This window comes from Lampetra planeri, chromosome 64 (genome assembly GCF_965212315.1).
Source record: "Lampetra planeri chromosome 64, kcLamPlan1.2.h2, whole genome shotgun sequence".
Taxonomy (NCBI): Eukaryota; Metazoa; Chordata; class Hyperoartia; order Petromyzontiformes; family Petromyzontidae; genus Lampetra; species Lampetra planeri.
In genome coordinates, this window is record NC_136170.1 from 1,979,237 (window position 1) to 2,007,157 (window position 27,921).

The following is a 27,921-nucleotide window of genomic DNA, read 5'->3' on the forward strand; positions in this document are numbered from 1 at the left end:
CGCAGACTCCAAACATACAGCAGCAGGCGTCAGGGTCGGGATCGAACCCACGACCTCCTGTACACCAGGCGAGGTTGTCAACATCTCCTAGCCACCGTGATGATGATAAGAGACGCAAACTCCAAACATACAGCAGCAGGCGTCAGGGTCGGGATCGAACCCACGACCTCCTGTATACCAGGCGAGGTAGTTGACATCGCATAGCCACTGTGATGATGATGATTGATGAGAGAGAGAGAGAAAATGCAAACTCCAAATATACAGCAGCAGGTGTCGTCATGGTCGGGATCGAACCCACAACCTCCTTCATACCTGGCGAGGTAGTTAACATCTCCTAGCCACCGTGGCACCCAAACCCCCTCCGCCCCCCTCCCCACCCCCCCGCAAATGAAGAAAGCGACAGGCACCCCCTTCTCCGGCCATGATAAACCAGCGGCACACAGCAGCGTGCGGTGTCTTTATTTCAATTCGGGGGGGGGTACAAGCTGCAGGCTGGAGCTCGCGCGCGTATTCATTCAACTCCCGGGACACTTTTGGCCTTCCGCTAACAGGCGAGGGCGCGTGTTACACAGGCCACGTGCTACACAGGGCACGTGTTACATAGGGAACGGGAAGGTTAGTACGGGAGCCAGGGGAAGGTAGGGCGTGTACAGGTGCGGGCAGGTGACACGGGTGTGGGGCACGTGACACGGGTGTGCCCGCAGGTGGCACGGGTGTGCGGGGCAGGTTCGTACAGGACAGAGGCGAGGTGCGAACAGCTACGGACGCACGCGCAGCCGGGTCGAGTAGAGCGGGGGGGGCCACCAGGCGGGGCCGTCGGGGGGTGGGAAGGCCGCAGCTTCCATCGTGGCAGGGCCCGCAGTTGCGTCGCCTTACTGAGTGCCGGCGTCGAACATCTTTTTCCTGCCCTCCATGCCGGACATGGCCTCGATGTTCTTGCGCCAATCGCCCACCTCCTTGTCCTGCGGAGAGGCGAGAGGGGGGGTGGGGGGGTGGGGGGTGGGGGGGTGGGCACGGGCTGAGCGTGTGGTTCGCGCGGGGAGCGGATCCAAGCGTCGTCGTCGTCGTCATCATCGTCGTCATCGTCGCCGTCATTACCGTCATTATTGTCATCACCGTCACCATCGTCGTCATCACCGTCACCATCGTCATCACCGTCATCATCGTCATCATCGTCATCATCATCGTCGTCATCACCGTCATTATCGTCATCACCGTCACCATCGTCGTCATCACCGTCACCATCGTCATCATCGTCGTCATCACCGTCACCATCGTCGTCATCACCGTCACCATCGTCATCACCGTCACCATCGTCGTCATCACCGTCATCACCGTCATCGTCGTCATCACCGTCATCGTCGTCATCACCGTCATCATCATCGTCGTCATCACCGTCATCATCATCGTCGTCATCACCGTCACCATCGTCGTCATCACCGTCACCATCGTTATCATCGTCATCATCATCGTCGTCATCACCGTCACCATCGTCATCATCGTCATCATCACCATCATCATCATCATCGTCGTCCTCATCATACCAATCATCACCATGATCATCTCCATCATCGTCACCACCATCATCACCACCATCACCACCATCATCACCATCATTACCATAACCATCATTATCATCACAATCATCATCTCCATCATCATTACCACCATCATCATCATCACCACCACCACAATTATCACCAACCAGTCAGCCGGACAAAGCATTTCTCTGGGTCCCCTAAACGTCCGTCAAGAAAAAATAAGAAATAAAGTTCCACTGCCCCCCCGGCCCGCCCCGCCGCCCCCCCCCCCGCCCCCACCCCTCATCGTTGAAGGACTCACCACTTCCTTCTCCTTCTCCTCCTTCTTGACGGACTTGAGGTTGGCCCGGAGGTCCATGGACACTTTGTGCTTGGAGCCCAGCAGGGCCCGCAGCATGGCGTCGGCGGACATGCGCACGCGGCGCAGGGGAGGGCGCTTGAACTTACCCCTCAGGTCTCCGATCTTCATGTTCAGGTTCTCGATCTGCGCAGATCACGTGGGGGAGAGGGAGGGAGAGCGAGGGGAGGGGAGGGAGGGGAGCGAGGGAGGGAGGGGAGGGAGAGAAGAAAGAGCGGAGGGAGGAAGGAGAGGGTGGGAGGGAGGGAAAGGAGAGGGAGGGAGAGTCAAGGGGTCGTTATCACCGGGGGGTCAATGAAATTCAACAACAACCTATCCCCATGCAGATGGAACAGATGGGAGACGAGTCCCCACGTTTCGATTTAAAGCTTTCGTGACTGCAGGGATTCATCTACTTGGTTCTTTCGGTAAAGTCACGTAGAAGGGAAATAAAAAATAAAAAAGACGCTGTCTTTCCGACAGACCTGTTCTTCACCTGAGGACGGCTGCTTGCGTTGTGGCCGAAACGTCGTGAGAATTGTATTTTATTATGTTTTATTTTTTTAATTTTATTATTTCCCTTCTGCGTGACTTTACCGAAAGAACCAAGAAGACGAGCCCCCACGTGTTGACTTGCGAGCAGCGACGCGAGCGAAGCGCCGCGTTTGGGGGTCTGCCCGTTCCACCTCGCGAGCGATCGATCTCTCACCTCCAGGTTGTGTTTGCCGACCTTCATCTCGCAATCGTACCTCTCCTCATCCGTCACATCCACCTGCTGGTGGAGCTTCTTGCACAGGTCCTGGAGGACGGAGGGGGGAGGATGGAGGAGAGGGAGGAGGAGGGAGTGAGGGCGTGGTGTGAAGGCCTGCAACTCAACATCAAGGAGGGCCTCGGTTCGATGCCCAGCTCATGGCGCCAGGTTTTCCGTGCGGAGTTTGTTGTGGCCGATGGGAGGAGGATCGGGAATCTGGGGAGCTCGGAGGACACCCAAGTGGCGCCCGTGTCGGGAATCGAACCAAGGCTCCTTCTTGCTGTGATGCGCGACACGTGTCAGCACTGAGCCCGGTTAATTTGGCATCGCGAGTCACGGATAACTTTAGGAACTTCGCCCATGTCTGATGTCTTATCGGCGAAAGCGGCCGCTCTCTGAAAATTGTTGAAGATCACAACAATGATATCTCATCAGCCAAAGTGGGCCCCCCTTTGAAAATGAGTGAAGATAATGCTGATGTCTTATCGATGAAAATGGCCCCCCTCCGAAAATTATTGAAGATCACAACAATGATATCTCATCGGCCAAAGTGGGCCCCCCTTTGAAAATGAGTGAAGATAATGCTGATGTCTTATCGATGAAAGCGGCCCCCCTCCGAAAATTATTGAAGATCACTCCAATGATGTCTTATCGGCCAAAGTGGGCCCCCCTTTGAAAATTAGTGAAGATCACAGCAATGATATTTCATCGGCCAAAGTGGGCCCCCCTTTGAAAATGAGTGAAGATAACGCTGATGTCTTATCGATGAAAACGGCCCCCCTCTGAAAATTGTTGAAGATCACAACAATGACATCTCATCGGCAAAAGTGGGCCCCCCTCTGAAAATTGGTGAAGATCATGCCAATGATGTCTTATCGGTGACAGAGGGAGGGCCACCTCTAGACCACAAGCGCTCACCATGAGGTCCTGGCTGGACAAGCCGGACAGCTGCAGGGGAGCCACACGCTCCTGCAGGTAGTTGACCTTCTCCTGGGCTCGCTCAATCTTCTCTTTCTCCAGGAGCTCCCGCGCGAACGTCAGCATCGCGCTCTGCACGGGAGGCACGATGCGGGAGATGAGACGGGAGACGACACGGAGCTAAAGGCTGAAAGTTGCGTCCTCGCGCCACCGCTGAGCTATCATTTGTGGCCAGGTCATTCGAGGCTGAGTCGATCTAAGGGGAGGCCCAGGACCGATTCAGATAATCGTCACTGGCGTTGGCCGTGAGCGGGAATCTATCTCGGGTCGCGGGGTTCGTAGCGCGGAAGCGCTAACCGCTGCACCACCGCTCCCCTTAACACAAAGACCAATACTCTCTGTTACTTTTGGTAAAGTCACGTGGCTAGAAAAAAATAACAAAAGAAAACACGACGCTTGTCTTCAGGAGGTGACGAGTCACCTGATTCAGGTGACTCGTCACCTCCTGAAGACGGACGCATGTGTTGCGACCGAAACGTCGTGATTTCTTTTGTTATTTTTTTTCTACCCACGTGACTTTACCGAAAGAACTAGAGAGAATGGATTCCTGCGGTCACGAAAGCTTCAAATCAAGAAACAACCATCCAGCAGTTCCTGAAGAACTGCACCACGGCCCTCTCGTCTTGGAGTCACCGTTGATTGGTCGGGCCCGAGGTGCACACGTGGTCTGCGTGCGCCCAGCGGGCGGCACGAGGAGCGAACGTCTCACCTTGAGGTGGTTCTTCCTCGACACCGACACCTTTGGCTTCACCTGGTGATTGAAAATCAAAGCGGAATTACCATTAACGACGATGATGATGACGATGATGACGACGATGATGACGATGATGAAGATGACGATAATGACGATGATGACGACGACGACGATGATGATGACGACGACGATAATGATGATGACGATGACGATAATGATGATGACGATGATGATGAAGATGATGACGATGACGATAATGACGATGATGATGACGACGATGATAATGATGATGAGGATGATGATGACGATGATGATGATGACGATGATGATGACGATGATAAAGATGATGACGATGATGACGTTGATGACGATGATGATGACGACGACGATAATGACGTGATGATTGACGATGATGATGACGACGACGATGATGACGACGACGATGACGACGATGGCGACGACGACGATGATGACGACGACGATGATGATGACGACGATGATGACGATGACGACGATGATGAAGACTGTTGGGGCCACGCCCTCGACATGTCCCGCTGTTGGTGCGGACCACTTCTGACAAATTCATTTCGACAGCTGGCGGACGAATTGATGGAAGAAGGTGACCCCCCCCCCCCCAACAGAACTACTTCTGTGTCAGTTCTAAGATGCGTTGGGGTCGAGAGTGAACCCACAGCATTGACGAGCACGAAGTTTACACCATTGGAACCTCATTTGCCAGTAAAAAATATGATAATTGATTGTTTTACCCTTCTATCTGGCAACTAAACTGACACCTTTTTTTACAAGGAGTCATGTTTGTATAGACCACAATACCTGCAGTCATAATGCAAACAAAAAACACAACTCTGATAATGTATGCACTGTCCTTGAAGTTGATTGGTCCACACCCGAGACAGCTTTCCTTAAAGCCTAGTCTCACATGGTGTTGGACCAGATGACGCCAAGGACAGTGCATATATTATCAGAGTTATGTTTTTTGTTTGCATTATGGCTGCAGGTATTGTGGTCTATGCAAACATGACTCCTTGTAAAAAAAAGGTGTCAGTTTTGTTGCCAGATAGAAGGGTAAATAAACAATTATCATATTGTTTACTGGCAAATGAGGTTCCAATGGTGTAAATGCTTTTCCCCGAGCTCTCATACTCTGATGGTGCATTGTCTTAGAGTTGTGCGCCTTTTGGCGTCATCTGGTCCAACACCATGTGAGACTAGGCTCTAATGAAATCTGTCTCGGGTGTGGACCAATCAACTTCAAGGACAGTGCATACATTATCAGAGTTGTGTTTTTTGTTTGCATTATGGCTGCAGGTATTGTGGTCTATGCAAACGTGACTCCTTGTAAAAAAAGGTGTCAGTTTTGTTGCCAGATAGAAGGGTAAAAAAAAACAATTATCGAGTACGGAGTTGTTTCTCACACTCTCTCTTGTTTTGTCTTTGCCAGGTAAATCGCCATGGCGAGGCCGGTTGTGATCACGTGTTTGAAGGTGACCTTTGCCCTCCAAACACGCGACCCCTTCGCGCCCTGGAGCTGTGAACTTTATTGGCCACTGTGCCCTACGGGGCGGTCCATAAATGACGTCACGCGATTTTGCACGATTTTTGACCCCCCCCCTTCGTCACACGGCGTCACAAAAAATCTGACCCCCCCCCCCTCTCAAATATGACGTCACAAAGCTCTGCCCCCCCCCCCAAAAAAATATAAAACATGCTTCAAATCGCTTTAAACTATTGTCATTGCAGTGCGTATTTAATGTGGCGCTGCACTCTGATGTTGTAAGAGAAAACATTTATGAAAAAGTCGATTTAATTAAGTAGAACGTGTTGTCTATATGCATTTAAAGTTCCGCATTTTTACGTGACGTCACATTTCTCACCCCCCCCCCCCCCATCGTCACAAATGTCTGACCCCCCTAAGTGCGTGACGTCATTTATGGACGGCCCCTACATCGTGTACAGAAATGCGATGCCAAGCGTACTTACCTCGTCCCTGTTGGAGGAGATGCAACGACACAAGAGAGAGAGAGAGGCATGGTGGTTAGTTTACAGCCGTGTCGGTGAATATACAACGACCAGTTGTTGCAAGTGTCTGCGGACGCTCCTACCACACTTGTACTGGTAGGAACCCACTGGTTCCACCAGCCCACAGGGGATTATTGTGTCCGTCCGTCCGTCGTGCAGGGAGGGGCTGGGTGGGGAGGGAGGGGCTGGGTGGGGAGGGTGGGGTGGAGAGGGTGGGGCTGGGTGGGGAGGGGAGGGGTGGGTGGGGAGGGGCTGGGTGGGGAGGGTGGGGAGGGGAGGGTGAAAAGGGGCTGGGTGGGGAGGGTGGGGCTGGGTGGGGAGGGGCTGGGTGGGGAGGGGCTGGGAGGGGAGGGTGGGATTTGGTGGGGAGGGTGGGAGGTGGGAGGGTGGGGAGGGGCTGGGTGGGGAGGGTGGGGCTGGGTGGGGGGTGGGAGGGGTGGGGCTGGGTGGGGAGGGGCTGGTCACCCCGTGGTGCCCTTATAAAACTCAACGTTTAACCTACTCACGCCGGCTTGTGCCCGCCCTCACAGTCGGGCATATTTGCGGAATACACCACGCCGCCGTTGACCGTGGCCATTGACCGAGCAACCCAACGTTCCTACCAGCTCCCTCCGCAGGAATGTGTTCATAACGACGCCAATTACCATCTCAATGCTGATATCATGATGATCATGAAAGTAACACCCCCCCCCCTTCCCACATTTGTCTCTCCACGCGGGCAAATGGCCATCATCTCTCTCTCGCAATCTCTCTCCATCTTTCTCTCTCTCCAAATCTCTCTCTCCATCTCTCTCCATTCCATTTGTGTTGCTGGTGACTTTGTGTATTTCATATCGACATCGCCTCCAGTGCTTTTGCTCCTGGCGGCAATAAAAGTTGTTTAAAAGTCAAACGTCTCTCCAAATCTCTCTCTCTCCATCTCTCTTTAAAAAAAAAATCACGATCATAGGAAACAAGAAGATGCTCTCTCCATCTCTCTCTCTCCATCCCTCTTTAAATGTCTCTTTCAATGTCGCCATCTCTCTCGTCATTTCTACATCTCTCTTTCAATCTCTCACTAAGAAATGGGCCCTTTTCAGTTCGATTCGCGCGGCGCTCCATCGCATCGTATAACACACGAAGAACGCGGGGTTCATTTTAGCGTTAAATGTCCACGCGATTCGCTACAGCAGAAGACACAGAACCCACCCCCCGTATAGCCTGAACAGACTGTAGGGGCAAGTGCTGTTAGCGAGTAGCAGCACCTATGAAGGCCGGCACGGCACACGAGGGGGTGGGTGGCCAGCACCACGCCCGGCCGCCTTTGTCTCCCCAGTGGCGATGCTTACTGCACACCGCACCAGGTACTCATTTGAGGCCTAGTCGACCTAGGCGAGGCCCAGGACCGGTTCAGACAACCGTCAGCGGTGTCGGTGACCGCGAGCGGGAATCGAACTCGGGTCGCCGGGTTCGTAGCGCGGCGTGGCGCTAACCGCTGCACCACCGTTCCCCCACAGATCTGTGGCCCGCGCGGACATCACATCCCGTGCGTTGTCGAGACGAGCAGACGAGTGTGCAGGCCGGTGCAATTGCGTGGTAGCTAGGAAACGTTGAATGTGTCACTCACCCCATCGCGGCTTGAGGAGTGGGTCCCTGCAACAGACACGGAGGGAGAGAGAATAAGCAGAGTTGGTCAATCACGTGGGTGTTTTTGTTTGTTTGTTTGTTTAAAATCAAGTGGTGATTGTAGTCACTCGTTTGTATTGCAGAGCCAGCAAATGTCGTTATCATCACCATCATCATGATGGTCATGAAAATACAACGTATCATAGCCACCGAAATTATAATGAGAGACGCAAACTTCAAATATACAGCAGCAGGCGTCAGAGTCGGGATCGAACCCACGACCTCCTGTGTACCAGACGAGGTAGTTCACATCTCCTAGCCACCGTGATTATGATGAGAGACGCAAACTCCAAAAATACAGCAGCAGGCGTCAAGGTCGGGATCGAACCCACGACCTCCTTCATACCAGGCGAGGTAGTCAACATATCATAGCCACGGTGATTATGAGACACGAAAACTCCAAATATACAGCAGCAGCAGGCGTCAGGCTCGGGATCGAACCCACGACCTCCTGTACACCAGGCGAGGTAGTCAACATTTCCTCGCCACCGTGATTATGAGAAACGCAAACTTCAAATATACAACAGCAGGCATCATGGTCGTGATCCGACCCACGGCCTCCTGTATACCAGGCGAGGTAGTCAACATCTCCTCGCCACCGTGATGATGATGAGAGAAGCAAACTCCAAATATACAGCAGCAGGCGTCAGGCTCGGGATCGAACCCACGACCTCCTGTACACCAGGCGAGGTAGTCAACATCTCCTCGCCACCGTGGCGCCCACGCTAGATGGCAGCACCTGCCACGCATTCTTTCCCTGATGTCCAGAACTGCACGCTCACTGCTGGCAGGAAACTCTCTACCCTCCCACCCCGCCCCGCTCCCAGAGTTCGAATTCCCAGAGACGATATCCCAGTTACGCACAGGAGTAGCAACAGCTGCAGCAGCAGCAGCAGCAGACTCATCACGCCGCTAATTGCAGATGAGTCACTGTTGCCAGATTTGCTCTGTCCGTTTGATGTTTGTTATCAGAGATGTCCTTTCCACTACTCCCAGTTCGGCCACCCTTATTATAAACTACTAACGATTTTTTTTTATTTTATTTTACCAGGCAAAGCCCCGCTGAGTTGCGTAGCTCTTTGAGATTTTTTTCCAGAAGTGAGCTGGATGTCACAAATGATAGCTCAACGAAAGGGGGCTTATCACGCGGACATGTGTAGCAGCCGAATACTCTACAATGCATGCTTCTAAATGTGGGGTTAAAAGCCGGTGGACCCGGAGAAAAATTTCCCGGGTCCGAGAAACACGCAAACTGAAAATATACAGCACCCGGCGTTGGGGTCGGGATCGAACCCACGACCTCCTGTATACCAGGCGAGGTAGTCAACATTGTGTTTGTCTTGTGTGGCGTGGTGGGTGGACGTGTGGTGGGTGGGTGTGTGGCGTGGTGGGTGGGTGTGTGGCGTGGTGGGTGGGTGTGTGGTGGGTGGGTGTGCGGGTGGGTGGGTGGTGGGTGGGTGTGTGGAGTGGTGGGTGGGTGTGTGGTGGGTGGGTGTGCGGGTGGGTGGGTGGTGGGTGGGTGTGTGGAGTGGTGGGTGGGTGGGTGTGTGGGTGGGTGGATGGTGGGTGGGTGTGTGGAGTGGTGGGTGGGTGTGTGGCGTGGTGGGTGGGTGTGTGGAGTGGTGGGTGGGTGGGTGTGTGGTGGGTGTGTGGGTGGGTGGTGGGTGGGTGTGTGGAGTGGTGGGTGGGTGTGTGGCGTGGTGGGTGGGTGTGTGGAGTGGTGGGTGGGTGTGTGGTGGGTGGGTGTGTGGCGTGGTGGGTGGGTGGAGTGGTGGGTGGGTGTGTGGTGGGTGGGTGTGTGGTGGGTGGGTGGGTGTGTGGTGTGTGGTGGGTGGGTGGGTGTGTGGTGGATGGGTGTGGGCCATATTTTCCGGAGCTCAGCCCTGGACAGCTCCGGCTGAAATTTAAGTTCTAACAAATGCCAGGCGCGAGACGCGGCCTCCCCGTCTCAGCCCTTGCGAGGCGTCCTTGGAAGAGACCTTCCCACGAGATGAAAAAGAAACAGAAATTCTCCTATCGCTGTGATGCGCGAGCATCTGTCATCCTCGTAGCGGCAGCAGCGGCAGCAGCAGCGGCAGCGACTTTTTACGCGTAGCCATCGAACACAGACGGGTTCGCTGCATCGCGCAATTTCAGATGCGCTTCTGGGGGCCGTCTGGAACGCTCTCTTTCCTTCCGATGTTACGAAGCGGCTGGGAGCTGTGCACTTTTAAATAATTGTCAAGATTGACAAACTCACGTCCTAAGAACTGACTTTGTGTGTGTTTAGTTTACTGCCCGGCGCTCCCTGCACACGCGACTGGTGCAGTTGGATACGTACGGTGCGAAAATAGTTAAGAATACATATATATAGACACACAGAGACCCACAGACTCACGCAGAGACCCATAGACTCACACCGATACCCACAGGCTCACACAGAGACCCATAGACTCACACAGAGACCCACAGACTCACACAGAGACCCACAGACTCACACAGAGACCCACAGACTCACACAGAGACCCACAGACTCACACAGAGACACACAGACTCACACAGAGACCCACAGACTCACACAGAGACCCATAGACTCACACAGATACCCACAGACTCACACAGAGACCCACAGACTCACACAGAGACCCACAGACTCACACAGAGACCCACAGATTCACACAGAGACCCACAGACTCACGCAGAGACCCACAGACTCACACAGAGACCCACAGATTCACACAGAGACCCACAGACTCACACAGAGACCCACAGATTCACACAGAGTCCCACAGACTCACACAGAGTTCCACAGACTCACACAGAGACCCACAGATTCACACAGAGACCCACAGACTCACGCAAAGACCCACAGACTCACACAGAGTCCCACAGACTCACACAGAGACCCACAGACTCACACAGAGACCCACAGACTCACACAGAGACCCACAGATTCACACAGACTCACGCAGAGACCCACAGACTCACACAGAGTCCCACAGACTCACACAGAGTCCCACAGACTCACACAGAGACCCACAGACTCACACAGAGACCCACAGACTCACACAGAGACCCACAGATTCACACAGAGACCCACAGACTCACGCAGAGACCCACAGACTCACATAGAGTCCCACAGACTCACACAGAGTCCCACAGACTCACACAGAGACCCACAGACTCACACAGAGACCCACAGACTCACACAGAGTCCCACAGACTCACACAGAGACCCACAGACTCACACAGAGACCCATCGCTTGTTTTCCTTCTCCCCGCACCTCCGATTAGCACGTTTGGCTACGTTGCGGTTGCGAATAGAAGTTCAACGCACACGCATCATACGGCCAGAACGCTACACAACGAAGTGGGGTGGACGCTACCGATCCGCCCGACCGCCTTTGTCTCCCCAGCGATGCCGCTCCGGAAAGTAAGACGCGCCCCAAATGTGTGCCCGGTGACAATGACGTCACATAAAGACGAAGGATCCCCCCCCCCCCCGTGTAGCCTTCAATGACTGTTGGGGCAAGTGCTGTTAGCGAGCAGAAGCTTTGAAGGCCGGTACGGCACACGAGAGAGGGTGATTGGCCAGCACCACGCCCGGCCGCCTTTGTCTCCCTAGCGGCGATGTTTACACACCCGCACCAGGTACTCATTTGAGGCTGAGTCGACCTAGGGGAGGCCCAGGACCGGTTCAGAGAATCGTCACCGGTGTTGGCCGTGAGCGGGAATCGAACTCGGTGTTCCCCGTGGTTCGTAGCGCAGTGCGCTAACCGCTGCGCCTCCGCTCTCCACAAAGACACAAACACTTGCCCCGACAGACCGTTAAAGGCTATACGGGGTATATTTATCTTGTGTGTGTGTAAAGCTCACGGAAGGAGCGGTGGTGCAGCGATTAGCGCGCTGTGCTACGAACCCGGCGACCCAAGTTCAATTCCCGCTCACAGCCAACACCCCTAGGTCGACTCAGCCTCAAATGAGTACCCGGTGCGATGTGTAAACATCGCCACTGGAGAGACAAAGGCGGCCGGGCGTGGTACTGGCCACCCCACCCCTTTCGTGTACTCTTCCGGCCTTCATAGGTGCTCGCTAACAGCACTTGCCCCAACAGTCTGTGAAGGCTACACGGGGGGAGGAGGTGGGGATCTTTGTCTTTGTAAGGCTCCGTGTGTGAAGGCCACCACCACCATCCACACCCACCTACCCCCATGTGTGTGTGTGTAAGGCCACCACCACCCACACCCACCCACCTCCATCTGTGTGTGTGTGTGTAAGGGAACCACCACCCACACCCACCCACCCACCCCCCATGTCTGTGTGTGTAAGGCCACCACCACCCACCCACCCCCTCCCACGTGTGTGTGTCTGTGCGTGCGTGCGTGATGCCGCTCCGCCAGCCAGCCCCGTCCGCTTAAGGAAGGCGGCGTCCCTCCGCCGTTCCTTCGGCCGCGTTCGCCGCAGTCTCGGCGCAACACCCGATACTCGGCTATTTCCAATCGCATCGGGGCGTCCCACTCAAGCAACGGCGCCTTGTATGGGCCGCGAGAGTGGACAGCTGGGACATGGTGGAGGGCACACGGGGGGTGGCACTCAAGAAATGCTGAGCGATGCAGATCGAGGAGGAAGATGCTTTGCGGCGGTGGTGGTGGGTGGTGGTGGGATCTTTGATGGTGACAACCGCAGTGTGGATTTCGGAAAGGCCAAAGAAAAGTTAAGCGGGCCAGGCTATATTTGTGTGCGTGTGTGTGAGACCATGCGACTCAACGGGCTGGGTCTGTGTGTGTGAACAGGGAGGTGGGTGGACATCACGGGGCAAGACATCATGAACGGGGGCCCCCCTTTCTTCTAATCCGGGTCGCCTAAAGGTGCCCGATTATGGAATTGTCAAATAACAACCACGTGGGGTGTCCGGGTTGTACCGCTGCTGCTGCTGTTGTTGTTCGTGCCGCGATCGTCCGACGTTTCGGTCTCGCAGCACACTTCGCGAACAAGTGAACGCGAGTTCTTGGTTCTTTCGGTAAAGTCACGTAGAAGGGAAATAATAAAATAATTAAAATAAAACATAATAAATTAATTCTCACGACGTTTCGGCCACAACGCAAGCAGCCGACCTCAGGTGAAGAACAGGTCTGTCGGGGAGACAGCGTCTGAATGAAGACAGCGTCATGAATGAAGAACAGGGCTGTCATTCAGACGCTGTCTTTCCGACAGACCTGTTCTTCACCTGAGGACGGCTGCTTGCGTTGTAGCCGAAACGTCGTGAGAATTGTATTTTATTATGTTTTATTTTATTATTTTCCTTCTACGTGACTTTACCGAAAGAACCAAGAAGATGAATCCCTGCAGTCACGAGAGCTTTAAATCGAAGTGAATGTGAGTTCTTGAAGATAATCGATTTTTATTATTATAATCGATTACGTTACGTTCTGGGATATACCGGAACACCCCCCTAAGACACAGCCAGCGTGACGCGGCTGATGGTGACATCACCGAGCCCCGCACAGCACCTCCCGTCCAGCGGCACATGTCGTTTGTGTCCCTTTCCGATGACCGCGTCAAGGTCCACGTTTGCCAAAAAAGTTATTATTTTTGTTGTTGTTACAAAAATAACCGCAAATTACTCTTCACAATTAAGGGGGTTTTTTTTTTGGGGGGGGGGGGGGTTGATGGCTTACAAATATAAATGTGCCGTTAACTATCCACCACCCGACACATCCAATTACTAACGGCTTGTCACGCCAATAAAAAGGTGCGAGTTTAGGTTCCAACTTCAGCACCACCGGTGTGTTGGAGAGTAAATCCACAACATTTACTTACGCGATCCAACACCCACCCCTCTCCTCCTCCATACCCCGCCCCCCCCCCCGCAGTAAACCCAGTTCATTATGATTATTGGTCGCGAAAGGAAACGTTTCAAAAATCGCGAATGACTCAGCTGGGGAAACACGGAAACTTTCGCTCACGCGGATTGCGAAACTTCGCAGGGCTCCCCCCTGTGTTCAGATTGTGTTGTCATTCTGCCCTCCCCGCCGCACCTCCGATTAGCACGGTTGGCTACGTACGGTGCGAAAGAAGTTCAATATACTTACATAGACTCACACAGAGACCCATAGACTCACACAGAGACCCATAGACTCACACAGAGACCCATAGACTCACACAGAGACCCATAGACAGACACAGAGACCCATAGACTCACACAGAGACCCATGGACTCACATAGAGACCCATATACTCACACAGACACCCATAGACTCACGCAGAGATCCAAAGACTCACACAGACACCCATAGACTCACGCAGAGATCCAAAGACTCACACAGACACCCATTGACTCACGCAGACACCCATTTACTCACACAGAGACCTATAGACTCACACAGAGACCAATACTCACACAGAGACCAATACTCACACAGAGATCCATAGACTCACACAGACACCCATAGACTCACACAGAGACCCATAGACTCACACAGAGACCCATAGACTCACACAGAGACCCATAGACTCACACAGAGACCCATAGACTCACATAGAGACCCATAGACAGACACAGAGACCCATAGACTCACACAGAGACCCATGGACTCACATAGAGACCCATAGACTCACACAGAGACCCATAGACTCACACAGAGACCCATAGACTCACACAGAGACCCATTAGACTCACAGAGAGACCCATTAGACTCACACAGAGACCCATTAGACTCACAGAGAGACCCATAGACTCACACAGAGACCCATAGACTCACACAGAGACCCATAGACTCACACAAAGACCCATTAGACTCACAGAGAGACCCATTAGACTCACAGAGAGACCCATTGACTCACACAGAGACCCATAGACTCACGCAGACACCCATTGACTCATACGACCTAGGGGAGGCCCGGGACCGGTTCAAATAATTGCCACGGGTATTGGCCGTGAGCAGGAATCGAACTCGGGTCGCTGGGTTCATAGCGCAGCGCGCTAACCACTACACTAACGCTCCCCACATATTGTACATATATACGGGGACTCCTCTACTTACGAACGGGTTAAGTTCCAGAGGTGTCTGTTCCTTAGTCGATTGGTTCGTGAGTCCAAACTTTACTCCTGTTGATTCCAAACACGTTGTACGGCGTGTACACTAAACACGGGGAGTGGCTTTAAAAGTTGTATAATCTCCGGCAGATGCCACTGGTTCTTCATGTTCTGCAGATGCAGATGCCACTGGTTCTTCATGTTCTGCAGATGTAGATGCCACTGGTTCTTCATGTTTTGCAGATGCAGATGCCACTAGTTCTTCATGTTCTGCAGATGTAGATGCCACTGGTTCTTCATGTTCTGCAGATGCAGATGCCACTGGTTCTTCATGTTCTGCAGATGTAGATGCCACTGGTTCTTCCTGTTCTGCAGATGTAGATGCCACTGGTTCTTCACGTTCTGCAGATGTTGATGCCACTGATTCTTCACGTTCTGCAGATGTAGATGCCACTGGTTCTTCACGTTCTGCAGATGTAGATGCCACTGGTTCTTCACGTTCTGCAGATGTAGATGCCACTGGTTCTTCACGTTCTGCAGATGTAGATGCCACTGGTTCTTCATGTTCTGCAGATGTAGATGCCACTGGTTCTTCACGTTCTGCAGATGTTGATGCCACTGATTCTTCACGTTCTGCAGATGTTGATGCCACTGATTCTTCACGTTCTGCAGATGTAGATGCCACTGGTTCTTCACGTTCTGTAGATGTAGATGCCACTGGTTCTTCACGTTCTGCAGATGTAGATGCCACCATCGCCTTCTGGTGAGCGATGTATATTTGGAGTTTGCGTCTCTCTCATCATCATCATCACGGTGGCTAGGAGATGTTAACTACCTCGCCTGGTGTACAGGAGGTCGTGGGTTCGATCCCGACCCTGACGCCTGCTGCTGCTGTATAATTGGAGTTTGCGTCTCTCTCCCCGTGGATTTTTCTCCGGGTCCTCCGGGTTTTCCCTCCACATTTAGAATCACGCATTGAGAGTATTTGGCTGCTATACATGTCCACGTAGTGATGATGATGATGATGTTGTTAAGCCAACTTCCTTGAGCTATCATTTGTAATGGCCAGATCGCTTCTGAAAAAGAGAGCTACACGTAGCTTTCAGCGGGGCCTTCTGACCTTGTAAAGCAAAATTTAAAAAATCCTGTCGTTTTTATTTTATTATCAGCTGGCAGACTAATGCCCAGCGCTGCCTCCGTCACTGTGTGCCGCGCAGGGACAGCTGCCACTGGTGGTTGGGAGGGGTCCCCTTGGAGCGACAGCAGCAGGGGCATTGCAACGATTGCGGCGATGAGATGCGATGCGAGGCGCTCCTTTGGAGTTGCTGCACATCCTAAATCTGTTGCTGTTAAACTCAGCACCGCACCGCCACCACAGGCAAATGCCCCCTCAAGTATAGCCTTAACAGGCTGTTGGGGCAAGTGCTGTGAGCGAGTAGCAGCACATGTGAAGGCCGGCACGGCACACGATGGGGGCTGGGTGGGTGGCCAGAAACCACGCCCGGCCGCCTTTGTCTCCCGCAGAATCGCCCGTTGCGTTCCTATCTCCCACCGGTGTGGAGACGCAGAGAAACGGAGAGAAAGACACCGATCCCACCTCCCCACCACCACCCACCCACACCTCCCCACTACCACCTCCCCACCACCACCTCCCCACCACCACCGCCTCCCCACCACCCACCCCACCACCTCCCCACAACCACCTCCCCACAACCACGCACCCCACCTCCCCACCACCACCTCCCCACCACCACCCACCCCACCTCCACCTCCCCACCACCACCCACCCACCTCCCCACTACCACCCACCCCCACCTCCCCACCACCACCACCTCCCCACCACCACCCCACCTCTCCACCACCACCCACCCCACCTCCCTACCATCTCCACCTCCCCACCACACCTCCCCACCACCACCTCCCTACCACCACTTCCCCACCACCTCCCCACCACCACCCACCCGAGGGCCGACATCACCCTTGCTCTGCGCCACCGCTCGCAGCACCATGGTGCCAGCCGAAGTTGAAATCAATAAAATCCAATCGTCCCCCCCCCCACGCCACCAACCCCACCCCCTCCCACCAAGCCGTCTTGGCTGTAACGCGAGAATGTCACGAACCCCCCCGTGATGGGGGGGGGGGGGCTGCCGGGGGAGGGGGGGGGACACCCCGCTGACTTTTAAAGAAATCGAGCGCTGCGAGAGAGACAGACAGAGGCAGGTGTTGCCGCACACCGAGACACGCACATTTCCACTGGCGACAACCGAGCCGTGCCGTGCCGTGCCGTGAACGCCGTCCATTCGCCCGGCACCTCCGACTCAGCGCGGTTGGCTACGTACGGGCCACCCCACACTCTCCGTGTGCCACAGTGCCGGGCCTTCACATGTGCTTGCTACTCGCTACTAACAGCACTTGTTACGCAACATACGAGCCAGTCTGGCGCGGCTTGGGAGGCACCAGCGTTGTGTTTTTTTTTGTTATATCACTCCAGAAGCCGAAGCCGTTCCAACCGACGTCACGCGTTCGCGCGTGCCAAGTGACGCAACGTACGGCTGGCTCGGCTCGGATGTGTCAGTGGAAACAGGGGGTGGGAGGGGGGTGGTTGAAGTGGCCTTCGGCGAGGTCATGAAGCTATTTAATGAGATGCATTCGAGCGATGACGTGCGGATTCGTCAATTCACAATAGATTATTTGAGCGACAGAGTCGGTCTGAAATGAATATCGAAACGACGTGAACTCGAAGCGAGTTACAGGGTGGTAGTAGTGGGTTAGTGGTGGTGGTGGTGGAGGCAGAGGGACGATGCTGTCAGCAGCGACGTAAGTGTGGGGGTTGAGGCGACGCAAATCGGGGTAGTAGCGGTGTTTGTAATACAGCGACGACGCATTTGTAAGTGATGACGTAGTTGTAAGCGACGACGCATTTGTAAGTGATGACGTATTTGTAATCGACGACGTAGTTGTAAGTGATGACGTATCTGCGAAACGACGTATTTGTAAGCGACGACGTAGTTGTAAGTGATGACGTATCTGCGAAACGACGTATTTGTAAGCGACGACGTAGTTGTAAGTGATGACGTATCTGCGAAACGACGTATTTGTAAGCGACGACGTAGTTGTAAGTGATGACGTATCTGCGAAACGACGTATTTGTAAGCGACGACGTAGTTGTAAGTGATGACGTATCTGCGAAACGACGTATTTGTAAGCGACGACGTAGTTGTAAGTGATGACGTATCTGCGAAACGACGTATTTGTAAGCGACGACGTAGTTGTAAGTGATGACGTATCTGCGAAACGACGTATTTGTAAGCGACGACGTAGTTGTAAGTGATGACGTATCTGCGAAACGACGTATTTGTAAGCGACGACGTAGTTGTAAGTGATGACGTATCTGCGAAACGACGTATTTGTAAGCGACGACGTAGTTGTAAGTGATGACGTATCTGCGAAACGACGTATTTGTAATCGACGACGTAGTTGTAAGTGATGACGTATCTGTGAAACGACGTATTTGTAATCGACGACGTAGTTGTAAGTGATGACGTATCTGCGAAACGATGGATTTGTAAGCGACGACGTAGTTGTAAGTGATGACGTATCTGCGAAACGACGTATTTGTAATCGACGACGTAGTTGTAAGTGATGACGTATCTGCGAAACGACGTATTTGTAAGCGACGACGTAGTTGCAAGTGATGACGTATCTGCGAAACGACGTATTTGTAAGTGACGACGTAGTTGCAAGTGATGACGTATCTGCGAAACGACGTATTTGTAAGTGACGACGTATTTGTAAAACGACATAAAAGTTGGGGGGGGGGGGCGGAGACGTAAATGGGGGACTAGTACTGCACTACGTATTTATTAACCGATGGAGAGAACACGTCCAGGGTGGGAGATGGAGCGATGAAATCATCTCGTGGACAATTCTACGCTCCTTAAGACGTTAAGATTAAGACGTTAATGATTAAGACGCTGTCTTTCCGACAACTCAGTTTCTTCACCTGAGGATGGCTGCTTGCGTTGTGGCCGAAACGTCGTCAGAATCGTATTGTGTTTTTTTTTTATTATTTTATTGTTTCCCTTCTACGTGACTTTACCGAGAGAACCAAGAATATGAATCCCTGCAGTCACGAAAGCTTTAAATCGAGATAGAGATGTGGCTACAGCTTGGGGGAGGAGGGGAGGGGGGTGTGAGACCTTAATTCAGCAGTGGATCGATCGTGACAGAATAGCGGCGATGGCGATGATGATGATGATGGCGATGATGATGATGATGGTGATGATGACGATGATGATGATGATGATGGCGATGATGATGATGATGGCGATGATGATGATGATGGTGATGATGACGATGATGATGATGGCGATGATGATGATGATGGCGATGATGATGATGGTGATGATGACGATGATGGTGATGATGATGGCGATGATGATGATGATGATGGCGATGATGATGATGGTGATGATGACGATGATGATGATGATGATGGCGATGATGATGATGATGGCGATGACGATGATGATGATGGTGATGGCGATGACGATGATGATGACGATGATGATGACGATGACGATGATGATGGTGATGATGGCGATGATGATGATGGTGATGATGGCGATGACGATGATGATGACGATGATGATGTCGACGATCAACGCAATTCACGTGCGTGAAGAGAAGGGCACTCGGTCAAGGTTGAGAAGTAAGTTCCAATATACACAAAGACAAAGGTCCCCCGTATAGCCTGTCAACAGATTGTTGGGGCAAGTGCTTTGCTGTTAGCGAGTAGCACCTATTAAGGCCGTCACGGCACAATATGGGGCAGGGTGGCCAACACCACGCCCGGCCGACTCATTTAAGGCTGAGCCGACCTAGTGAAGGGCCCAGGACCGGTTCAGATAATCGTCACCTGGTGTTGGTGGCCGCGAGAGGGGATCGAACTCGGGTCGCCGGGTTCGTAGCGCAGTGAGTACACACACGTGCACATCGATCGTGGGGAATTACCTCCCAAGCCTGCACTGCACGCAATTGTGGTGGCACCTTCATTGGCAATCAGTGAGCACGCTTCGATACTTTGGTCGACGTTCACGCAATATGCTCGCTGGCCCCCTCTCCCCCTCGCTCTCCCCTCCTCTCTTACGATAATCTCTCTCTCTCTCTCTGCTCACATGTCGGTGATGTGCGCGTCTTCTTCGAACGCTGGGGAGCCGGACAAACCCCTCTCTGTACCAGCGTGGACGGCACCCTCGTGGTGTTCACCTTCTGAAGCGCTCGCTCGTCACCGTGGCGTGCGCGGTGACCACCACCACCACCACGTGGCTTTTATTTCGTGTTGTGCGCGGTGCATTTAGCGCCACGGCGCGTGGATTTGTAGCGTTTGTTTTCATTTGTGTTGCTGGTGACTTTGTGTATTTCGTATCGGAATCGCCTCCAGTGCTGTTGCTGCTGGCGGCAATAAAAGTTGCTTAAAAAGTCAAAAGACTCTCTCTGCTCTCTCCTCGCGCCCGCTGCACGTGGCATCTCACGAACCATCGCTAATCACGGGTCTTTGTTCTCGCAAGAAACATTCAATTCGCCGAAACTTAGCGATGGGCGGAGGGGGCCCATTATGTTTGTCGATCGCGAGTCGCGTCGTCTTTTCTGGGCCCTTCTAGAGCACCTGCAGCAGAGTTTACATCACTCACTCACCGCTCTAGCACCACTGAAACGTCGTTCGAGATTCCAATCACTCACTAAAGCTCTGCAGCCCTTCTAGGGCATCATTAGAATGTAACATCACTCACTCAGCACTCTAGCCCATCTAGGGCATCATTGGAATGCTCATCACTCACTCAGCTCTCTAGCATTTCAAGAGCATCATTAGAATGTAACATCACTCACTCAGCACTCTAGCCCATCTAGGGCATCATTGGAATGTAACATCACTCACTCGTCACTCTAGCCCTTCCAGAGCATCATTAGAATGTAACATCACTCACTCAGCTCTCTAGCATTTCAAGAGCATCATTAGAATGTAACATCACTCACTCAGCTCTCTAGCCCTTCTAGAGCATTATTAGAATGTAACATCACTCACTCAGCTCTCTAGCATTTCAAGAGCATCATTAGAATAGGCATCGCTCACTCAGCTCTCTAGCCCTTCTAGAGCATTATTAGAATGTAACCCACTCACTCAGTTCGCCAGCCTTTCTAGGGCATCATTAGAATAGGCATCGCTCACTCAGCTCTCTAGCCCTTCTAGAGCATTATTAGAATGTAACCCACTCACTCAGTTCTCCAGCCTTTCTAGGGCATCATTAGAATGTTCATCACTCACTCAGCTCTCTAGGCCCTGCGAGAACACCCTGAGAATTCCCATCAGTCACACCTCTGTGAACCTCGCCACGCTCTGCACGTGTTGACACGCGCAGAGCGCATACGTAACATGTGCGAGTACACATACATTACACGAGTACACATACATTACGTAGCATTTGTTACGCATGTACTGACATGATGCGCTCTGCGGTGACGGAATTTTCAGCCTTGGGGGCATTGTCTCGGAATGATATAAGTAGTAGCATCTATTCTCATTCATGCATTGAGTTTGACGCACGTCATGCACGAATTGTAAAAGCAGCAACAACTAAAAAAACCTTAGTTAAAACGAACCAATTTTTTTTATTTATTTCGGCACGTAAATGAGCGGAACGCACAAGCAAGGTGATGCCGCGTCTTTGATATACCGAACCAAGGCCGTAGCCATGGAGTCAACATTGGAGGGGACCAAATCTTCCAGTGGGTCCCAACCCAGAAAAATATCTACATTTGAAAACGAATTTCCTGCCTATAATATAAAAAAAATTCACAAACACATCGGATGGACTTTTTTTTTTATTTTTTACAACAATGTCTAATAGTGTATTGTATTACATTGCTCTGTTTTTCTTAATTTTTTACCTTTTCTTGTTTCATTGTATGTAATGGCAGAGATTAGGGATTATTAAAGTACAACCATAACCACAATCATATAAACAGAAATCTATTTTATAGCAATATATTGGGGGGGGGGGGGCATTTTGAGTATATTTGAATATTGGGAAGGACACACATCCCCCCAATATATTTTATCATTACGGCCTTGTACCGAAATGCCTATCGATCGCACACGATTTTAGATCTCGCTCGGGTTTTTTGCCGGAACGCCGCTCGCTGCTAGCTCGGCTGGGCTTCCAATGTGATGCTCATCGGCGCAAGGCACTGATCACTTGGGTACAAGATAGCGCTCGTTATCCACAACGGATTATGATACTACTAGGGAGACAAAGGCGGCCGGGCGTGGTGCTGGCCACCCCACCCCCGGCCTTCATAGGTGCTCGCTAACAGCCACTTGCCTCGAAAGTATGTTAAAGCTATACGGGGGGGTATCTTTGTTTTTGCATTTAACTTTTTTTTTACATTTCACCAGGTAAGGCGCCACTGGGCTGTGTAGCTCTTTTTTAAATCCTTTATATTAAGTTCACTTGCTTGCGCGCTTACGACCGTGCAAATCTTTCGGTCGTTTTTTAACCCACTTCCCGTGATCCAATCGAGCTGACATTTTGCACACAGACTCGTTGTGCGTGACAATTAATTTTCGTGAAATTTTTTTCCCAAAATTTTACACTTTTTAGGAAAAAAAATTATATTTAATTACCAATTGCTTAATGGTGGCAGGCAATCATCTGACCCATAGGTGGCAGCCATCTCAAGCCAGAGGACGAGAGGACTCTAGCCGCCACGCATATAAAGGATTTATAGTGAAAAACTTTGTTTTTACGGGTTAATTTTTTAGAAGCGACCTAACCATCACAACTGATAGCTCAACGAAGTTGGCTTATAATCATCATCATCACGTGGACATTTATAGGAGCCAAACACTCTAAACGCGTGTTTCTAAATGTTCCGTCGAATTCAACGCAGCGGCTCATCGCGAGGGAAATGTTTGGCTGCGCTCAAATACTCTAAACACGTGGATGTTGATTCTCAACGTGGGGGGACGGGGGGACCCGGAGAAAAATCCCCTCGACCACGCGGTGGGCGAGGGGAAAGAGAGACACCGCAAACTCTAAATATACAGCAGCAGCAGGCGTCAGGATCGGGGTCGAACCCACGACCTCCTGCATACCAGCCAAGGGAGTTAACATCTCGTAGCCACCGTGATGATGATAAGAGACGCAAACTCCAAATATACAGCAGCAGCAGGCGTCAGGGTCCGGATCGAACCCACGACTTCTTGTACACCAGGCGAGGGAGTTAACATCTCCTAGTCACCGTGATGATGATAAGAGACGCAAACTCCAAATACACAGCAGCAGGCGTCAGGGTCCGGATCGAACCCATGACCTCCTGTATACCAGCCGAGGGAGTTAACATCTCCTAGCCACCGTGATGATGATAAGAGACGCAAACTCCAAATATACAGCAGCAGCAGGCGTCAGGGTCCGGATCGAACCCACGACCTCCTGTATACCAGCCGAGGTAGTTAACATCTCCTAGCCACCGTGATGATGATAAGAGACGCAAACTCCAAATATACAGCAGCAGCAGGCGTCAGGGTCAGGATCGAATCCACGACCTCTTTCATACCAGGCGAGGTAGTAACCATCGCATAGCCACCGCGCGCGCGTGTATCTGTGCGTGTGTGTCTGTGTGATGTCGGGTACCTGTCTAGTGAGAGATAGGAGAGAACGGACGGGGGGTGGCTGATCTTGCCGACTTGGAGCACTCGATGGAAGAGCCGTGGGATGAGGAGCCAGGCGCCCTTATAGCAGCTGCCGGGCTCAACATGGGCCCAACGCGGGCCACTTCCAAGAATAGCAGCGAGGGGGGACACTTGACACCTTCAAGGCACCACCACCGCCACGTGTGCGTGGCCCTCAAGCCTCACTTATCGCTGAACGAGCAGCAACATTTTTAAGGCCCTCCTGAGCTCATGGCTGCTATTTTTACGTCGTGAAATTAATAATCGTGGCACTGCTGCGGCGACGGTGGCTGTGTGTGTGATTTTTTTTTTAGAAAAAATTCTGAAAAAGTTAAATTTCGATTTAAAGCTTTCGTGACTGCAGGGATTAATCTTCTTGGTTCTTTCGGTAAAGTCACGTAGAAGGGAAATTATAAAATAATGAAAATAAAACATTATAAAATAATTCTCACGACGTTTCGGCCACAACGCAAGCAGCCGTCCTCAGGTGAAGAACAGGTCTGTCGGACGCTGTCTTTCCGACAGACCTGTTCTTCACCTGAGGACGTCTGCTTGCGTTGTGGCCGAAACGTCGTGAGAATTATTTTATAATGTTCTTGGTCATTGGCCTATGCCTCCTTATCACTCGGCTTGTATCCAAGGGCCGGATTAAGGCACGGAGACTTTAAGAGCTGCAGCCCAGGGGCCTCTGCCAACTGGAGAGAGCCTTCAGAGATGAAGTGAAAAGTGATTTCACTTGTAAATGCTGCATTTTATTTGTTGTTAGCCTTGTGAAAAAAAAAATCAATTTAATCTTTCTTTAACTTTGTTTTCCTTTTGAAAATCTTACTGGGGGCTTCAACAGTCAGTACCTGTAGACCAGGGGCCTACACAATCTCAATCCGGCCCTGCTTGTATCGCCACCACCACCTCACGGTTTCGTCTCATCCGACACACTGTGTACAACCACCAACACGCCGTCGCCCATTCGCTTACTCGCCCTGTCACTCGCCCACTCGCTCACTGGCCCACTCGCTCGCTCGCCCACACGCTCACCCACATGCTCACTCATCCGGGTCTCTGTGTGTGTCTATGGGTCTCTGTGTTAGTCTATGGGTTTCCGTGTGAGTCATTGTGTCTATGTGTGAGTCTATAGGTCTCTGTGTGAGTCTATGGGTCTCTGTGTGAGTCTATGGGTCTCTGTGTGAGTCTATGTGTCTATGTGTGGGTCTATGGGTCTCTGTGTGGGTCTATGGGTCTCTGTGTGAGTCTATGGGTCTCTGTGTGAGTCTATGGGTCTCTGTGTGAGTCTATGGGTCTCCGTGTGAGTCTATGGGTCTTTGTGTGAGTCTATGGGTCTCTGTGTAAGTCTATGGGTCTCTGTGTGAGTCTATGGGTCTCTGTGTGAGTCTATGTGTCTATGTGTGGGTCTATGGGTCTCTGTGTGGGTCTATGGGTCTCTGTGTGAGTCTATGGGTCTCTGTGTGAGTCTATGGGTCTCTGTGTGAGTCTATGGGTCTCCGTGTGAGTCTATGGGTCTTTGTGTGAGTCTATGGGTCTCTGTGTAAGTCTATGGGTCTCCGTGTGAGTCTATGGGTCTCTGTGTGAGTCTATGGGTCTCTGTGTGAGTCTATGGGTCTCTGTGTGAGTCTATGGGTCTCTGTGTGGGTCTATGGGTCTCTGTGTGAGTCTATGGGTCTATGTGTGACTCTATGGGTCTCTGTGTGAGTCTATGGATCTCTGTGTGAGTCTATGGGTCTCCGTGTGAGTCTATGGGTCTTTGTGTGAGTCTATGGGTCTCTGTGTAAGTCTATGGGTCTCCGTGTGAGTCTATGGGTCTCTGTGTGAGTCTATGGGTCTCTGTGTGAGTCTATGGGTCTCTGTGTGAGTCTATGGGTCTCTGTGTGAGTCTATGGGTCTCTGTGTGAGTCTATGGGTCTATGTGTGAGTCTATGGGTCTCTGTGTGAGTCTATGGATCTCTGTGTGAGTCTATGGGTCTCTGTGTGAGTCTATGGGTCTCTGTGTGAGTCTATGTATGCCACCACCGTCTGTCCTGGAACCACTGAAAAGGTCGCAATCATCGCCCAAAACTATTAAACTAAAAACGAAACCACGTTTTATTTTATCAACAAGTCAGGCTCCGCTGGCTTTTGTTCAGAAGCGACCCGGTCATACGAAGGATAGCTCAACACAGTGGCTTGTCGTGTGGAAATTTATAGCGGCCAAATACTCTACACGCGTGCTTCTAAACGTGGAGAAGGAAAACCGGATGACCCGGAGAAAATTCACCAGACCACAGGGGGAGAGAGGGACACCGCAAACTCCAAATATAGAGCAGGCATCAGGGTCGGGATCGAACCCACGACCTCCTGCGTATCAGGCGAGGTAGTTAACATCTCATAGCCACCGTGATACGCAAACTCCAAATATACAGCAGGCGTCAGGATCGGGATCGACCCCACGGCCTCCTGTATACCAGGCGAGGTAGTTAACATCTCATAGCCACCGTGATGATGATGAGAAACGCAAACTCCAAATATACAGCAGCAGGCGTCAGGGTCGGGATCGAACCCACGACCTTCTGTATACCAGGCGAGGTAGTTAACATCTCATAGCCACCGTGATACGCAAACTCCAAATATACAGCAGGCGTCAGGATCGGGATCGACCCCACGGCCTCCTGTATACCAGGCGAGGTAGTTAACATCTCATAGCCACCGTGATGATGATGAGAAACGCAAACTCCAAATATACAGCAGCAGGCGTCAGGGTCGGGATCGAACCCACGACCTCCTGTATACCAGGCGAGGTAGTTAACATCTCCTAGCCACCGTGATAATGATGGCAGACTAATACCGCAGGTCACTCGTCAACGTGAGACACATCCTGGTCTCTTGAGTTCTCGCCACACTCAGCAGCAAAGGTTTCTGAGCCACAACTTGAGAGGTGGCTCATCCCTCGCCGATTGCCCAGGAGTCCGTGTCTTGGATGACGCCATCGCCAGATGAGGTCTTTAACATTACGCCTCGGACGAATTAGGCGCCTTCACTGCGGCTAAATTAAGCTGGGCGTGGAGCGGTGGCGCTGTGGCGAGCGCAACGCGCTACGAATCGAGTCACCGGGAGTGTCATTCGAAGCAGCAGCAGCAGCTATTTTTGAAACTGGCAGAGGGGCACTGGATTTTTTTTTACTTTCTTATTCTTAAACTTAGGCCTGTGAAAGAGGAGAGAGATGGAGAGAGAGAGAAAACAGTTGCGTCTGGAAGTTTTCAAGGGTGTTGTAAACGAATGCATCATCCGCCCCGATCGATTATCCGGATGAACCGAACACGTGGAGACAACATGCGCGCACATAATAAAAAAAAAAATTGTATTTATGAAACTAGATGCAGTCTTACTTCCCTCATGCCGAAGGATGTTACCGATGATGATGATAACGACAACAATTATTTATTATGACGAAGATGACATTGATGATGATGACAATGATTGCAGAGGACATTGATAATGGTGATGGTTACAATGATGAGGAGGATTATAATAATACCAATCAGGATGATGATGACACTGATAACGATGAAAATGAACACAATGGTGACGGAGGGTATCGATGATGGTGATGATTACGAAGTCTATGGGTCTATGTGTGAGTATATGGGTCTCTGCGTGAGTCTATGGGTCTATGTGTGAGTCTGTGGGTCTCTTTGTGAGTTTGTGGGTCTCTGTGTAAGTCTATGGGGCTCTGTGTGAGTCTATGGGTCTCTGTGTGAGTCTATGGGTCTCTGTGTGAGTATATGGGTCTCTCTGTGAGTATATGGGTCTCTGTGTGAGTCTATGGGTCTATGTGTGAGTCTATGGGTCTCTGTGTGAGTCTATGGGTCTCTGTGTGAGTATATGGGTCTCTGTGTGAGTCTTTGAGTCTCTGTGTGAGTCTATGGGGCTCTGTGTGAGTCTATGGGTCTCTGTGTGAGTCTATGGGTCTCTGTGTGAGTCTATGGGTCTCTGTGTGAGTCTTTGAGTCTCTGTGTGAGTCTATGGGGCTCTGTGTGAGTCTATGGGTCTCTGTGTGAGTCTATGGGTCTCTGTGTGAGTCTATGGGTCTCTGTGTGAGTCTTTGAGTCTCTGTGTGAGTCTATGGGGCTCTGTGTGAGTCTATGGGTCTCTGTGTGAGTCTATGGGTCTCTATGTGA

At 51.7% G+C, this 27,921-nt stretch overlaps 1 protein-coding gene and 1 long non-coding RNA gene across 2 annotated transcripts; both read right to left on the reverse strand.

Annotated features, from left to right (window-relative positions):
* Positions 1-411: 411 nt before the first annotated feature.
* On the reverse strand, positions 412-4,357 carry LOC144737114 (troponin I, slow skeletal muscle-like). The gene is made up of 5 exons (XM_078619809.1): positions 4,317-4,357; positions 3,548-3,679; positions 2,588-2,677; positions 1,843-2,025; positions 412-962 (listed from the first exon to the last, which is right to left on the reverse strand). The coding sequence occupies exons 2-5, from the start codon at positions 3,671-3,673 to the stop codon at positions 873-875; spliced, it is 489 nt and encodes a 162-aa protein (XP_078475935.1). The 5' UTR covers positions 3,674-3,679; positions 4,317-4,357; the 3' UTR covers positions 412-872.
* A 2,817-nt stretch (positions 4,358-7,174) lies between these two features.
* Positions 7,175-23,940, reverse strand: LOC144737115 (uncharacterized). Its single transcript, XR_013588875.1, has 2 exons — positions 23,715-23,940; positions 7,175-7,973 (listed from the first exon to the last, which is right to left on the reverse strand). It is a non-coding gene; the product is annotated as an uncharacterized LOC144737115 (long non-coding RNA).
* Positions 23,941-27,921: the final 3,981 nt, after the last annotated feature.

What these genes read in the sequence shown, in the direction of transcription:
- LOC144737114 (XM_078619809.1), bottom strand. Translation starts at nt 3,673, where the DNA reads ATGCTGACGTTCGCGCGGGAGCTCCTGGAGAAAGAGAAGATTGAGCGA. An exon ending in TGTCCAGCCAGGACCTCATG is followed by an intron (nt 2,678 to 3,547) that starts GTGAGCGCTTGT and finishes TCCGTCCTCCAG; the next exon opens with GACCTGTGCAAGAAGCTCCA. An exon ending in TCGGCAAACACAACCTGGAG is followed by an intron (nt 2,026 to 2,587) that starts GTGAGAGATCGA and finishes TGATCTGCGCAG; the next exon opens with ATCGAGAACCTGAACATGAA.